This window comes from Semicossyphus pulcher, unplaced genomic scaffold (assembly GCF_022749685.1).
Source record: "Semicossyphus pulcher isolate SPU_LCO1_2020_fin unplaced genomic scaffold, fSemPul1.0.p SCAF_8, whole genome shotgun sequence".
NCBI lineage: Eukaryota > Metazoa > Chordata > Actinopteri > Labriformes > Labridae > Semicossyphus > Semicossyphus pulcher.
The window spans coordinates 27,670,184-27,685,741 of NW_027211759.1; the positions used below are offsets into that span (position 1 = coordinate 27,670,184).

Sequence of the window (15,558 nt, forward strand, 5' to 3'; positions counted from 1 at the left end):
TATATTCTAGCAGCTGACTGATAGGGATTTATAAAAGAAGCCTTCAGATTTGGGAGCAGGGTGTCAGTCCGCTGGTGTCCACTAGCTGTATGAGTGTGCAGGAGATCCCTCCCTTTCCTCCCATCTCCCTTCCTCCCCCCTCCTCCCCCCTCCTGGCTCCAGCTGCCGTGTGCTGCAGTCGGCCTGCCCTGTCTGCCTCTGAGCCTGCTGGGAGTTGGAGGGAGAAACCGTCGAGGGAGAACGAGCAAAGGGGGAAAGTACGTGTGTGTGTGCGGGTCCCAAACTGGAAACCACTACTGAAAAGCACACACACTCGCAATTCAGGCCGACTCTGAAGCCCCTCGGACGGGTTGTCAGCAACTTTACAGGGAGCTGTGAAAACACGCAGAGACCCTGAAACTTGCGTGATTGTGTTTTTCCTGCTGTTGCCTCGCGCCGCCTGCTCTCATACTGAGTGGATCCGTTGGTTCGAGCAGGATTGCGCATTGGCTCTGCTGTGGATCCAAAGGGAAGAGCAACAATGAAGAAGTGAACGTTTTCTGTTTGCTTGAAGTCGAGCTTGTTGCAGAGTTACACGCAAAGTATCATTTTAGTCTCGCGCTTCTTCTTCTTCATCTCGCGGTGATTTTCTCGTCCTGTGCGGGATGTGTCGGCTGCTGTAGGATTTCTCGTGTTGACTTACAGTTTTACCAAGAAGTTCACAACAAGCAGCGGACACGAGAAGGAGGAAAATGTCCTCACCGAGGTTCAAAAAGGATAAAGAAATCATCGCGGAGTACGAGAGTCAAGTCAAAGGTAAGAGAGGGTGACTGGAGCCGCCGGAGGAGTCTAACGTTAGTTCATCACTACCTGTGTATGAGTCATCACAACTGTGGCATGTACTGTGTTGAATGATAAAAGTTTAATTATATGACCTCCATTATGTAGTTAACTGCAAGGCAAACAAGCACGTGTTCAGGGAGAACACCCAGTCTTTATTGAACTTAGATTTCTCTATCACTTCTCTCAGGCCTACTACAATTTAATGGTATTTTTTTCGAGCATGAGAAATAGTGAACTTCATTAACAACATAAAAAGATTGGTAATTGAGCTGATGTCTGGCAGAGGAGGGATTTAAGTCTTTTGTTTTGTAGTTTTGCATGTGAAAGACAATAAAAGTGCTCGGCACATTCACCAACACGACAAAGATCATTATCCTCCCCATAAACAGCCTGTCAGGTAATCTGTGTATCCAATAAGGACATAGAGTTTACCTGCTGCATCAAATGTAACTTTTCAATCTGGTGCATTTTATAATAATCACGGTTCCAAAAACCTGTTACTTCCAACTCTACTGATTGATCTTTTGTAGTTACCGCATTGTTCCCACACTATTACAGCAAGATGAGCACAAGTTAAGGCAGCACACCTGTGTGTGGATGCACCGTGTTGCTTCAGAACAGCTGGTTGCACATGCTTGGGCCCCTTTTTACTATTTTGCCCCCCTTTTTTATTTCCTGATTGATGTCACAAGCCCACACACTCACTCCAAAGCATCAAGCTAGACACTGTAATGATGCTGCCCAAACTTATCTCGTCTCCTTCAAACCCCTCCTGCATGCAGACCAGAGGTAGCTTATTCACAGACAGTCCAGCACAGGAAAGAAGCTGCTCCAGGGTAACTATGGGGATTTGGCCCCCAGCCAACCAGCTCTGTTCCTTAGCGCCCTTAGCACGCTGAAATACCACCTATTCACGTCCCCGGTATCCAACCTTAAATCCAGAGAAAGGAGGGGGAGGTTAGCGGGGTCCAGGGGGGGTTTAGATTAGAGAAGGGACCACTGCTGCTTGAGGAATTACAAGATGGCATGTGTGTGAGCACAAGCTCTCATTTGCGAGGAATGTTCAGCAGCCTTTCTTCTCTCTGCGAGGATGACTAAGGGCTTCCAGCCTTTAATAGAAGATGATGCACAGTCATAGGGGATGTTGAACAAGACATGACGAAGGCTCCCATTTGTCATGCAGAGCCCAGCGGGGCAATAACAACAACCTGATGCTGCTGAGGATGCTGTTGCTGCATATAAAGGACCACCCAGCCTCAGTGAATCGATGTAAAGGCTGTATTATTTCGTTGGAGATGCAGAATGGAGCTCTGAGGGCGATGCACTCAGGCGTGTAAATATTCCTGTGGGGATGTTTTTTTAATCCTCACAGGAACATCACAGGTAGTGCCGAGCTGTTTGCATAAAATGCTGTTCTTGTTCTTTTTGCATTGCAAATAGCCTGCGGGTGTTCAGTGTGAGACTTTCTCTATTTTTATTATTCAAGTGTTTTTTTAAACGGAGCAGATGCACTGGGATCGTCTGTCTTAGCATTTGGAACTAACAATATATCACACTCTTCCTGTCATTATGCAAACTGCGCTCCCTGTAATCAACTTTAAAGATACATGATGTTACAAACGGAGCTTTTATGATTGTGCTTAATGTGAATGAGAGTCTTAACTGGATCAGACGACTCCTGCAGAAGGCTGAGACCCAGTTTGTTTTGGAATAATATCCACCGTGAGTCGCTAGCAGAAGAATAAAATCCATTTAGTCAACATTAAATATTCTGTGTGTGAGCAGCTCCTGATTTTGCATCCGTAAAGCGCTTTATGAGTGAAAGAGTTAGCAGTGATAATGAGTGGGATCACATCTGCAGAGTAGCTGTGACGGCCGGAGGCACATTCTGCTCAACAGACATTGATTACTCAAGAAGTGGAACAACGAGCGGCTCAGAAAACAGCCGGAGCCCATGTTTGATCTTTCTGGCCTGCATCCGCTGCGTCTCGCAGATTAGACATTTTTATTATTGTTCACAATATTTCAACAAATATCTGGAGGATAGTTTTGCATCATGTTACGTAACCACATTGATCTGCAGCCTGAATCCTCTGTCCTGATGTTGACATGTGCACTGTGGCTGTCTGCCATTATCCAGCAGTTTTACACCAACATATTTTTGAGAAGCATCATTTTAAACCCCTTTGAGTTTCAAAGTCATGCCTACACAGTGTTCTTCTGCCATTGCTCTTCAAGTCTTCCAGCAGTGGTTTTTAATGCAGATGTCTCTGCTGACTGTCCCTACAAAGTCCTGTTCTCCAGCCCGACTTGTCATTCAGCTGACATTCGCTTCTTAAGAACCCTCTAACTTCCTGTTTCACCCTCCTGCAGATAAAATTAAAGTGAATGTGAACATTTTGGCAATTCAAGGAAATTACCCTTTATTGTAAAAGCTCTGCAGCACGGGGATTTAATTCTTGCTAATTTCTTCAATCGGCATCTAGACAAACAAAGACATTAAGGAGAGTGGTTAAAGACAGGGGAGCCTGTTAGTGCTTTATAGCGCACATCGGTTGCTGCCTGTTACAGTCATTGGTAGCAGCTGAGAAAGGATGCGGGTACATGTGCATCATCTGTGGGCTGCGCTGCTGGATCGGGGCATAGAAACGCTGCAGTGTTTCTCTTGGGTAAGGTGTGGGTTTGATGTCAGACTGTGGCTTGCTGTTTGCAGCCTGGGGGTCGTGACTCTCTCAGCAGGACCCCTTGAGCCTCTTTCGAGACCCCCTCCCCAGGTCACCGTAAAGCCTGCCTCCTCTGACCTGCCTGCACCGTGTGAAATCAGAGCCCTGCCCCTCTGCATACTGAGGTCTGCTCATGTTTGTATGCAGGGGGATTAAAGGCAGGAAACGGCTCTGAGGTGGTAAACTCCTGCTTATCTTCCAAATTAAAAGGATAAGTCTTTATTTACAGCACTAATTGTGGGAGTAAATATTGACTGATTGCGTGGCTGAGGATGTGCAGGTATGTGTTTATCACTGTCCATTGCTGTGACACATCTGGATCCTGCAGAGTCAGAACTGTAATTGAGCTTTAAATGTGTCTTTCATGGTGTTTCAGTGGAATAAATCCAGTGTGTCAGCAGACTTCAGCTTGTGATGATGTGGGGAGTATAAAGCTGCTTTATTTTGAAAGGTTCCTCGGGCTCATCGTGCTGAGAAAAAAAAAACATATCAGATTATAAAAGAGTGAGAATGCTTTGGAGGACTTAAGCAAACAGTATCTTCGGGGTGATGAACACAGACAGACTCTGGCAGAGTGTTTTCTCAGAAAGCAGAACCCAAATGTTTCCCCGAGTCTCCGTTTCCTTTATTTACAGCAACATTACAGTCACTATTTTATCATACAACAAACCATAACAGCCAGCAGCCACGTCACATCATGTCACATTTGCACGGCTACCTTTTTTTTTTTTGCATCTTTTTGTCCTGGTTATTCCACTGATTTTTATTTGCATTTACTGCTTAATCAAGTAGGAACATCAGAGGAATAATCCGATCACCGTGCACGTCCCCGGAGTCACAAGTGATGTCCTCAAATATCTTTGAGAAAACAGCGAGAGCAGCTGTCAGACTCCGGTGTCCTCACGCCACCTTTGACCTCTAGATTTGTAAATATTGTCAGTTGTGAGTTTAGGAGCGTGAGCGGATCTGAAGCCAGCTGTCGCCATAACCCGACCTTTACTGACGCTCAGATTTTGTCCCATTATCACCGAGCAGCAGCCACGCGATGACGTGTCTGTCTCTGCGCGTGAAGATGATATCTGATGGGACAGTAGGATGCATGAAGGTGAACTTGGAAACTAATGCCAAATGTTGCCTGTGGTATTTAACTATTCCAATAACACGATTAATAGTGTACCGATTCTAATATACCTTCACGTCCACCTTTTGTTCTCACTGTCTGTCATGAATCTAAATCGTGTTAATGTGCTTTTTCAATGAGCGTCACCGATTTGGCTCTGAAACAAACTCTTTTGCACGTCCTGCAGCGGTTAGGTTGTAGCTAACGCTGCTCGGTGTTCACGGGTGGATCCGTGATGGCTCGGCGTCTTTAACAGCTCCTCAGAGGTGTTGATGGAGGTTAGAGGTTGAAAGACTAACGGAATCCAAACGCCCCCTCGAGCACTTCACCACAACATCACACATCCATCCACACACCCACCATCTGTTTTACTAACCCCCCTTCTGTGTGTGTGTGTTTCTACCCAGTGGTATGGCATGGGGTGTGGCTGGATGTTGGTGTGTGTTCGTGCACGAGCGTGTGTTTGCATGTGTGGGTGAATGGTTATTGACGGCACCATCTGTGACCACTCACCCTTTTTGCAGTTTTAATAAACTCTGCTGAGCACAAGCAACGCTTCACTTTCCCTGCTGTGCTTTTCATTGTCGCCACAAAGGCCACCGGGACATTAGTGCAGCCCCCCCCGACCCCTCACCTCCCCCTAAAAACATCCAAACCTGCCCCTTTCCATGCCCTTGTCTCCAGTCCAAACAAAAAGGTTGTAATTTTAGTGCCAGTGTTGCAAATAAAGACAAAACAAGAAGCCATGTGTAGCTCTGGTTAATTTAATTTCTCCCCAGAAAGGAAAAGTCCCGTCTCTGTTGGTGGTGTTTGGGCAAAGAGAAGAACCCCTGTGTGGGACTGTGGAGCCTGGTAATGAGCTGGATCACATTCAGTTTGTTACTGCATTAGCTAATAGCAGAGTACAGGGTGTTAATGGAATTGGACCGCGCTTAGAGAAAGTGAAACAGAGGAATTATAACTGAAATAAGAAGGAGAGCTGACGGGGGATTTTGAGAGATTTTGGCAACTTTCTAGACAAGTTTAATTCCTCTGAAGCTCTGCTGGAGCCCAGCAGATGGACAGACAGGAAGGCAGACAGACACAGTTTGACCATCAGGCCGTGCTGCTGTCTGCCGCCCAGTAGGCCTGGATTAGGAGGAAGGAGGTTGGGGGATGGGATGGTATGAGGTCAGTGCAGGAATAAGTGAAGACAGAGGTCACTTGGTTGACTTGTTTTAATCTGCGTCTGTGTGTGTGTTCCGCCGATTTATCCGCCAAATGTAAGCCGTTTATGCGTTTAGTGACGGCGGCGAAAGCTTTTTAAGATCAGCAACAACAGGCTACGAGTGAAGTCTGCCTTATTTACAGCACTCACTTAAACAATGTGACATCTGCCACTTTGGCTTCCTCTTTGTGTGTCAAAGCTTTGACTGATCACGACAATCTGTCCACAAGCTGTGGCCTGCTCCTCGGCTCAGGTACGCCCGCATTATCAACCCTCTGGGAACTGAAGCCGAGACTGAGGGTCCCAAGTCCTCCGTCCTCTCCCACCTGCAAAGCCTCACCGTGTTCAGGATGTTACCTAGAGTTTGTTCCTGTTTACCTGTTAGTGAAGGTTTGTGGAGAGGGGAGCTTGTTTCCTCGGGAGCTCAACAGGTCGTCATGCTTTGAGAAGAACTTTAGTTCTACTATTGTGTCATTCAGTCGTCATATCAACCACTGATGTGCTCAGAGACGAGTGTCTGCTTTAACCTCCGCTCCACTTATTTGATACGACCCTTCAAGACAGATCTGTGAATCCGCCATGTTAACCTTTATTATCATGCTCACATTCAGTCTGTAATTGTAGTAATCATAACTAAATAAACCAACAGCTTACTTTTCGGTCCTTTGAACTACTGTTGGCACGTTACAGTGTAATCTGGGTTCAGTCTATACTATGATTTTGTGCATGTGCCACAGAGTTCACGACATAAACAAGAACAGGGGACATATCTGCAGGGAGAACAGCCGCATGTATGTTTGGGAAAGAGCAAAACAACCAAAGTCTTATTTCCTGTTCGCCTGCAGGTTATCAAACAAAAGTTATGTTAAATCCATTTCCTTCCTCATGAAACATTTTCAGTATTATTTCAAGAATATTATATTCTGCATCATCCGTCCGTGTTCACCAGCTTGTCTTCGTCTCAGATTGTTGCTGCAGCTCTGCCACCTGTAGATCAGTGCAGTGGTGTATCTCCACCGTCAGTGGGTAACTGGATCACAGCTTATATAAGGCCTTTTTACACTGCCAGTTCAAGGCGGGATTATCACACCTCTGTTACGTCTCGTCTTCTGTTAAACGCACAGAGCCAGGATGGTGGGGTCAAGTTGTTCGCCTCAGAGCTAAAGTTTGAACCATGAAACAAATAAACATTTAATAATCAAGTTTATCATTTAGGAAAAAGGTTTTCCATCTTTTTGTTAAATACGAGATGTTCTAATTCCATTAAATCAATAAGACATAATTAAGTGATGAAACAAACCTAGTTTAATAACTCGATGATGCACAGTCTCTGTCAACAACTAGTGCACTGCTCTCACCTTCTGTTTTATCTTTATCACTCACGTCTGGCTGCTTCCGGCTGGTGGGCTTTCCAGTTTTTGTCTTGAAATAATGAGTTCAAAATAATCAAATGTTTGAACCAAGCGACTTTTATTCTGGTGCCCGGTGAAGCCTCATGAGACAGCTGCTCATCGATCCTGCACCTGACAGAGACAGACGAGTTACAGGAGGGACTTGCTGTGTTCTCATGTATATACTGTATATATGATGAGATAAATCTGAATATGTTATACTGTTTGACCTCTAAGGCAGACCTTACAGCCAGTCAGTGCACAGCCCCCAACGAGCTCCTTTTAATTTCAAACATAACCACATTTTCTTTCAAATGACATCAGGCTCTTTTTTTTAAAGCCGCAGTCAAGTCTTTAATTTCTGGCCTTATAATCACACAGACACAAACCTCACAGATTCTTTTGGTCTGATAAAAAGTTTCACACAGTGTTTCTTAAAAAACAACCCCCCCCCCCCCGTCCTCTGACGTGAACCCTCCTCCCATCCACCCAAAACACTGATGAACAGAAGTTTAATTTACTGATCGCACCACTCCTCCCTTGTCCCCTCCCCCTGCCTCTTTCTTCTACCTCGACCTCGTGACCCGAGGGGAGCAGGCTCTGAGCCGACTGCCCTCCTGATCAATAGCCAGAGACCACCTCTGGAGGCACGGCGGCCATGTTGGGCTGCTGCCCTGAGGAGGAATAGTGTTATAAAAAGAAGCAGTCAATGAAATGTCAAATAAAGGCTTCGTCGCCTTTGTGCCTGTTGATTATAGCTGAAAGCTTTTATTTTGAAAAATAATGCCCTCTCACTGCTGCAGACGCCCCAAAATGTCCGCCCTGTTTTATGTGGTCGCTTCTGTCTCTATCTCTGGTACCCACAATGCACTGCGTCTGTTTTTAGTGGTGGTAGGAGAAGAGTCAGAGAGAGTTTCCCATGATCCCTCAGCTTTTAGCTTATCAGCCTCACAATAAAGGCTCATTGTGGGTTACAGCAGCAGCAGCAGCAGCAGCAGCAGGAGGAGGGCCCGAGCAGAGAGTGTCTGAGCCGCCGCAGGCACTTCTTCTGAGCTCTGGCCTGAACCCTCCTCCGCCCTCCCCCCGAGATGGAAACTGGAGCCACTGCTGCAGCTCCAGATATGTGTGGGGCTGGAAATAAAAAAAAAAGAGCCATTTACGGATAAAGATCTGTCGGCCATGTTCCCTCAGTGCTCGCTGTGTCGCGCTGCCAGCGGTCACACATGGAGAAAGTCTCAGTCCTCGTTTGGCTGTGTTACGTCCGCTCCGTTTGTGAGCGTCACAGAGTTCCTCCGAGTGTTTAACAGTGAAATGAACTGAAGGTGAAAGAAGAAGTTATGTAGTTATAGTTATTTTACATCTGAAGCATTTATGAAGCGTTTTAAACACTAAAAACTCTCCCAGCTTCCTCTTAATGTTGGTCAGCTGTTTCCATAGATAACACAATTATTTCATCGTCATGAGGTCCAACGTCACACGGTTATTATCCAACAGATAGAAGAGCTGATATTTATTGTGTCTTCTTCCTGTCCACTGACACAGGCCGAAGAAAAGAATCCAGTCATCATCTAATTGTGTCACACTATTATATTTACACACACGGCAGACTGAATCAAACAAGGCGTCCGTGAGTTAAAGGCTTCAGTCCTGCCCTGTGTCTCTGTCCTCTCACTGACCCCCTGCTGGCGGCCTTCAGTCCAGGACAACCTGACCCGAATGTCACCAAACCACTGACCTCTGAACCCTGACCTGAATCCTCAGACCTCAGCTCTGCCAACTCTGTCCAATTAGACGGGGGAATTAAACGACCTCCCGTGCCGAACGCAGGGACAAGGATGCTCGTTGGCCCTTCAAACGAATGGTCAATGAGATTTAAACTTATGTTTTCATTGGGATTTAGACTCTTTTATGCAACTCAACTGCAAAGTTTATGATAACCTGTTGCTGAAGGTTAAAGCTCTTATTTTGAAATATAGAACAAGATGACCTAAACTCAGGAAATCTGAGTCCTTGCATTCCCGTCTGACACATCTTTAGCACCATGAAGTTTGTGAGTCTAAAACCTTTTAAAAATAAGGATCTGTTCTTGTGTTTATCTAGAATTGAACACCACTAACAGAAACAGAAGCACACGCCGGCTCGGTATATCCAAGCCCCCTCTCTCCTGTTCGAGTGTGCTCTAATCTCATTCACAAATACATTCTCTCTTCATCTCTTTTTCTTTTTAGATTAGTCCAGAAACTGGCAATCCTGTCTGTTTTAAATGTTATCATAATTAAGTCTAAACTCCATCCTAGAGTTAAGTTTCACACAACTTCTCGTCCCTGGTGACTCCGCTGAAAATGATGGCTCCTGTACCAGAGTCTCTCATGATTCCCGGGTGACAGAAAAAGTTCCTGCAGCGACCATTTTTTGTTTTTCCACCGTGGATGCTGACTGTTAGACTTTACCTAAGCAAAGTCATTTAAAGCATCTGTGACCATATTTTCCGTCGATTTATTGTTTTAAGGTTGCCCACGAGAGGAAACCCCGAGAAGAAACGGCCCTCAGAGCTCAGCAGCTCTGCCAGCAGCTGCCACGTGGTTCTTGGAAATCTTTGTGGTGTCATTTCTTTTTCTGGAGGATTTTTTTAGGTTAGGATGAAGTGGAGCACGCTGCTTTCTGCAGGAAGTCCCTGCAGACTCCTGACAGCCCATTTTATTCTAGTTTGATTGGAGTGGCATGAGCTGCACAGCAAAGTTAGTTTTTTAGATCAGACTGGTCTGGAAATAGAGCGAGCGAGATCCTGTCCTGGTCGGCCCCTTTTCTCATAACCCTGAGGAGAGCCTGGGTGACACATGAAGAAAAGAGTACCGAGGAGGAGGAGGAGGAGGAGGAGGAGGAGGAGGAGGAGGAGGAGGAACAGGACACCTTTTCTCTCCTTAATATTAGACTGTGATCTGCTGCTGGAGCGCCATTATAGCAGACTGTTTAGAACAATTCAAAAACACCCACACAGTTTGTGTTTGTCTGAGTGTGTTTGTGTGTGTCTGCATAAACCTGCTCAGTCAGCGGCCCAGCACACACACACACACACACACACACACACACACTCTGTGGACATGTCTCATATATCTTACTTTTTAATCAGGCAGTGTGGAGGAAGCGCCCGTCTCCCCTGGGGTCCTGTGATTTGTCCTGGTTAATGGCGTGTCACAGGGGTGTGATGCATGGCAACCTGGCTGGGTGTGTGTGGCACATGCATGAGTGGACTGTGGTCACACACACACACACACACACACACACACACACACACACACACACACACACACACACACACACACACACACACACACACAGAGGTCGGCCTCTAACTCCGGGCTCTGTGGGGGACAGAAAAGAGAAAGCCCCAGTCTTGCTCTCTATAGCAGAGAAACAAAGAGCAGTGAAAGCTGATCTGTCTGTTCTTTTCTTCTTCTCTCTCTTTGTCCCTCGCTCTCGCGCTCAGAGCAGCTGCCCCGAGGTCGGTCACACACTGCGGGCGCGCTCGGCTCAGATCTCGTGTGGTAATCCCAAAGCTTTGGGCGGATGTGTGTGCCGTTGCCCCCTGCAGGCTAAACCGGCGTCTGATTTCACCTGTCCCGTCTTGTCAAGTTTGTGTTCACACATGGAGGATGACAAAAGCTTTTAATGAGATATTCTGACAGACATTTTTACAGTGGAGGACGTGTCGTCTCGGCTCCTGAGAGCCAGACTGAGAACCTGCTCTCAGTCAGGAGTTGGTACTTAGAAAAGTGGGAGAGGATGGCAGTTAGAGGCTCCCTCAGGGGCGGCCGAGGAGATAACAACACGTAGCTCTCTGTCACTTCCTCCATATTGGCTTCCACTGTAATTATCTGGGAATGAGGTCTTTGTGAAGCTCCTCTTTCTCTCTTCTTCTCTCTATATGTGTGTGTTTGAGCCGATCATGGTAGCCTGTCTTGATCTCTGCTGCCCTGTGAGGGAGGGGGGCCGCTGGAGGGGGGTGTCATTGTGGACTTCCTCATTCTCCGCGGCTTGGCTTTCACCGTTGATGCTTTGCGAGAAATCAATCCCTGCCGGCTGAGACTGGGACTGTGACAAGGGGACTGATTGGGCCTCAGGCTGCATAGCGGGACACAGTGAGCGCGCTCAGTCTGAAACCTGAGTGAGGGGAAGAAAGGAAGTGATTTGAACCACAGCTACGACTTCTTCAGCAATGCCTGACACACAGAAAAGAGCTGAAGGACGGTGAAGAAGAAAAGCAGCAACTATAGGACATGTGATCTTACACTGTGCTACATCAGAGACATGAGACAGTGATGTCACACTCTGTGAAGCAGTTTTAGAAACGGTGTCATTGGCGAAACACAGACCAACACATGGGTGAACATTGTTAATTCATTCATTCAGCCATCTATTAGCTCTGTGAGGCTGTTCTATACATGCTGGTGGTTTGGGGTAAATGCTAACATCAGCATGCTAATATGCACACGATAGCAATATGCAGATTTTAAGCAGGTAAGGTGTGCAGCACCTTACTGGTTAAACAAATAACAGCTGAGACTGATAACCAACATCACTTTTTGGGGAACATTAATGTGTGCAGACATACTGGGTGGAGTCTGCATGTTCTCCCCATAAATGGACTGTACTTATATAGCGCTTTCTAGTCTTTGCGACCACTCAAAGTTGCTTTTACACTACCTATCACAGTCACCCATTCACACACACATTCACACTGATGGCTACGTAAAGTGCCCAACTGTCAATCAGTCTTCACATTCATAACATACCATCATACCCGTTGGCTATTTGGGGTTCAGTGTCTTGCCCAAGGACACTTCGACATGTAGTCTGAGGGAGCTGAGGATCGAACCTCCGACCTTCCGATTGCAAGACGACTGACTTTACCACTGAGCCACAGCCACCCCCAAGCATGTGTATGTTCCCTCCGTGGTCTCCGGCTTCCTCCTACAGTCCAAAGACATGCTCGTTAGGTTCACTGGTGACTCTTAATTGCCCGTAGGTGTGAATGTGAGCATGAAAGGTTGTCTGTCTTTATGTGTCATGCCTCTCACCCAATAACAGCTGGGTTAGGCTGCAGCCCCCTTGACCCTGACCAGGATAAGCGGTATAGATGATGGATGGATGGATTAATCTGTTGGCAATGTGCCCAAAAGGTTGACCAGAAGTGGACACTGATGCCCAAAGTAGAGATAGACCGATATGGTTTTTTCAGGGCCGATACCGATACCGATTATTAGTAGTCAAGGAGGCTGATAACCGATATTTGGAGCCGATATTCATTTGCAGTAAAAGTGAAAATATTGGCGTCAAAACATTGAATAATACAAACTGCAACACTTAACTTTGTTTAAATGCCTTTAAGCATATGTTTATTAAACAAAGAAACAAAAAGCGCAGGGAGTTCCCAGGGTCAGCAGCATCTCTTATAAAGTTAACTGAAAATTTTAATAAATAACTTCCTGAAGTTTTATAAAGTTAATAAAACAAAGTTAAATAAAATTTGCAAAGACATGAATTCTTATCGGCCGTCGGATTTAAAAAATTTTTTAAAAAAAGGCCAATGCCGATATGCGTCAAAATGCCGAATATCGGCCCGGCCGGTAATCGGTCTATCCCTAGCCCAAAGATCCACTCAGCTAGCATGACCAAAAGTGTATTTGCACGTGAATGCGGCCACTTGTACTCAACAGGGAAGCCGTCAGCACAAGTTAAAGTTTTGGGGAGAAAATGTGTGTTTCAGTCCTCCGTCTTACATAATCTTGTATCCTTGTGTTCCTGCTCCCTCTCCTTCTAAAGATTCCTTTGTCAGGTAAGAATCTCTTGAAGTTTGAAGCAGAGGAATGTGGAGCAAATATTTATCCCTGTCTGACTTTACACCAGCAAACCCAGCTGCACTGCAGAGAGCTGTCTCGATGGAGGCAGCCTCATTACTATGCTCGCAGTGCGGCTCTGGCCTTACAGATGTTGTTGCGTCAGACTCGGAGCAAATACATTCAAATCCAGTGCAGCGTTAAATTCCCTCCTACTTTTAAAGTTTGCTTTGAGCTGTCACATCGGTTAGCTGCAGCTCAGGAAACATGAAGTCCTTCTTAATATTTTGTGGATTCATGAAACGTTTGAAACATGCACGATAATAGAAAGATGATGATCATAGTTGGTCTGTTTCTTGGGCTCTGATTCATTCACAGGCCTTAAACAGACATTAAAAATGCATGTGTGCATATTTGGTTGAAGCTCTGAAGTTTATCAGATCAGCATAATCATATCTCTTTGATTTCAGATTGTGCTTTTGCTTTGAAGTTTAGCTCTTGGCAAATTTTCGTTTTTCCCCGTGGCTGCAGGAAGTCCCCCCGCTGATGTCTGTGTTGGTGGAAACCGTCTAAAATCTACTTTTTAAATATTTTTTAAGGTTTCATTTAATGTCAACATCGACTCAGCTATTTATAGAACCTTTAGAGTCAACAAACATCTGCTCCTCCTGCTGTGAACCAGTGTGATGTTTGCTTTTGTCCATTTTCCTGATCACTTAATGTGTAAAGGTGGACTATCTCCAGCTCTTTGCAAAGCCCCCCCGCGATCCCCCACCGGCTCTTAATTCTCCACCCTCCATCTTCAGTCCCAGCTTTAGCTCACCCATCCATACACCTCATTACTGTAACCCCCGCATGCCCCTCTTAGCCTCCACCCCTGTGCCCTCAATCCTTCGCCTGTGACCGGCCCGACTGAAGGCCAGAGTCGGACTGATGCTCTTCCTCTGACATTCAGACTGAGTCATGATCTGTCGGAGGTCATATATGAGCCTCTGTAGTCACATGAAGTCCTGCAGGCATGTAGCCACTGATCAGATAGTAACAAGGACGCATGCTAACGTTCCTCTGAGGTTCCTCCTCTCTAGATGTTTTAATCTCAGTGATGGATCTGTGCTCATGATCGTGTGTGGGCTGATAGCAGCTTGTTGCACTTTTACTGCATTTTCTACAGAGCAAATTAAATAAGGAACAAAACAGAACACTTTCATGCTAAATTTCATTATAATAGTGCAGTCACGGCGTTATTACAGACTCACAAACCCACAAACAGGGAGATACAGAGGAAGCAGGAGGCTGACTGTATCAGACTCTTCAGGGACCTTTGCTCCAGCTCTCCACGTGGGACAGCAGCTGTCCAGACACATCAGGTGCATCTAGCTCACTCTGATCCCCCTGTCTGACTGAGGGGAAGTCATCTCCTTAGCTAAGTCCTGAAGTCAAGAAGTCACGGCATTTGTCACTTCAATCTGTGCACTTATTTTAGCTGTGTCACTGTACACAGAGCAACGCCGGAGCAACAAGGCAGACCGTACGCTTTCCTCCTCTCTCCTCAGTTTTCATCATAAATCAGATTTATACAGGAGCGGAATGATCGGCAGAGGTCTCCTCCTCCCAAAAAACAAACCAAAGTTAAGTCAAGTTGAGAATCTGTGTGTCAGCCCAAACCTCTCCATCGCCTCCTGGGGGAGGGGCTGTTAGTTTAGGGAGCGCTTGATTTGATATGCAGCAGAGTTTTCTGCAGGCGGAGCATTTTGAACACTGTCAATCAATTATTTAATCGTGAGAAGACAAGATCTTCGTGATCAGGATTAATATTTGATTAATTGTGCAGCCCTACTCTCTAGTGCTCCACAGGGAGGTGAAAATCCATCATCTGGTTAAAAACTGAAGTTTAAACAAGTGATGTGACTTGAAACACTTCCAAAGAAGTCGTCTGGAAATGCTTTAATGTCCGACTAACAGACGGGATTATGTAAATCCAGATAAACTCAAACTAACCCAACTTAACACCAAGTCTGGTGTGTTTTGAACTGCAGAAGAAAAGGAACAAATGGTTGAAGCTTCGTGTTGAACAGCCAAATCGAGTAAAGCATTGCCCTGTGCACAGAGATGAATTATAATATGTGACATTAAAAACTTGGTCAACAATGTGGAGATAGTTTTCAGTTCAGTTTCTCTGTTGCTTAGGTTTGTTTTTTATGGCTAGTGTTTCTAATTTTATTCAAAAGGTGAATTTATGTTTCATGACATTTAACATCTTAAAAAGAGGCAAATGTTTTTTATTAAATTATGTTTAACAATCAAATGTATTCTCACTCAGACACTGTGTATATTTTAGTTAAAAGTCAGCTCTTGTGTCACTCCTGCCTCCCTGCGGACGTTCAGACTCCACATTCCCCAAACTGAACGTGTTTACATGAGGCTGAAGCGTCTCCACGAGTGGATTGTTTCAGCTGTC

The 15,558-nt window shown here is 45.6% G+C and overlaps 1 protein-coding gene across 4 annotated transcripts in view; it reads left to right on the forward strand.

The window, feature by feature from the left end:
- The first annotated feature begins 230 nt into the window (after positions 1 to 230).
- srgap1a (SLIT-ROBO Rho GTPase activating protein 1a) overlaps positions 231 to 15,558 on the forward strand; it is a 91,928-nt gene continuing 76,600 nt past the window's right edge. For all 4 annotated transcript variants that reach the window (XM_069685788.1, XM_069685789.1, XM_069685790.1 and 1 more), the window contains exon 1: positions 231 to 795. In XM_069685788.1, the coding sequence (XP_069541889.1) occupies positions 732 to 795 (64 nt within the window). In that variant the 5' untranslated portion in view covers positions 231 to 731. The remainder of the gene's footprint in view (positions 796 to 15,558) is intronic.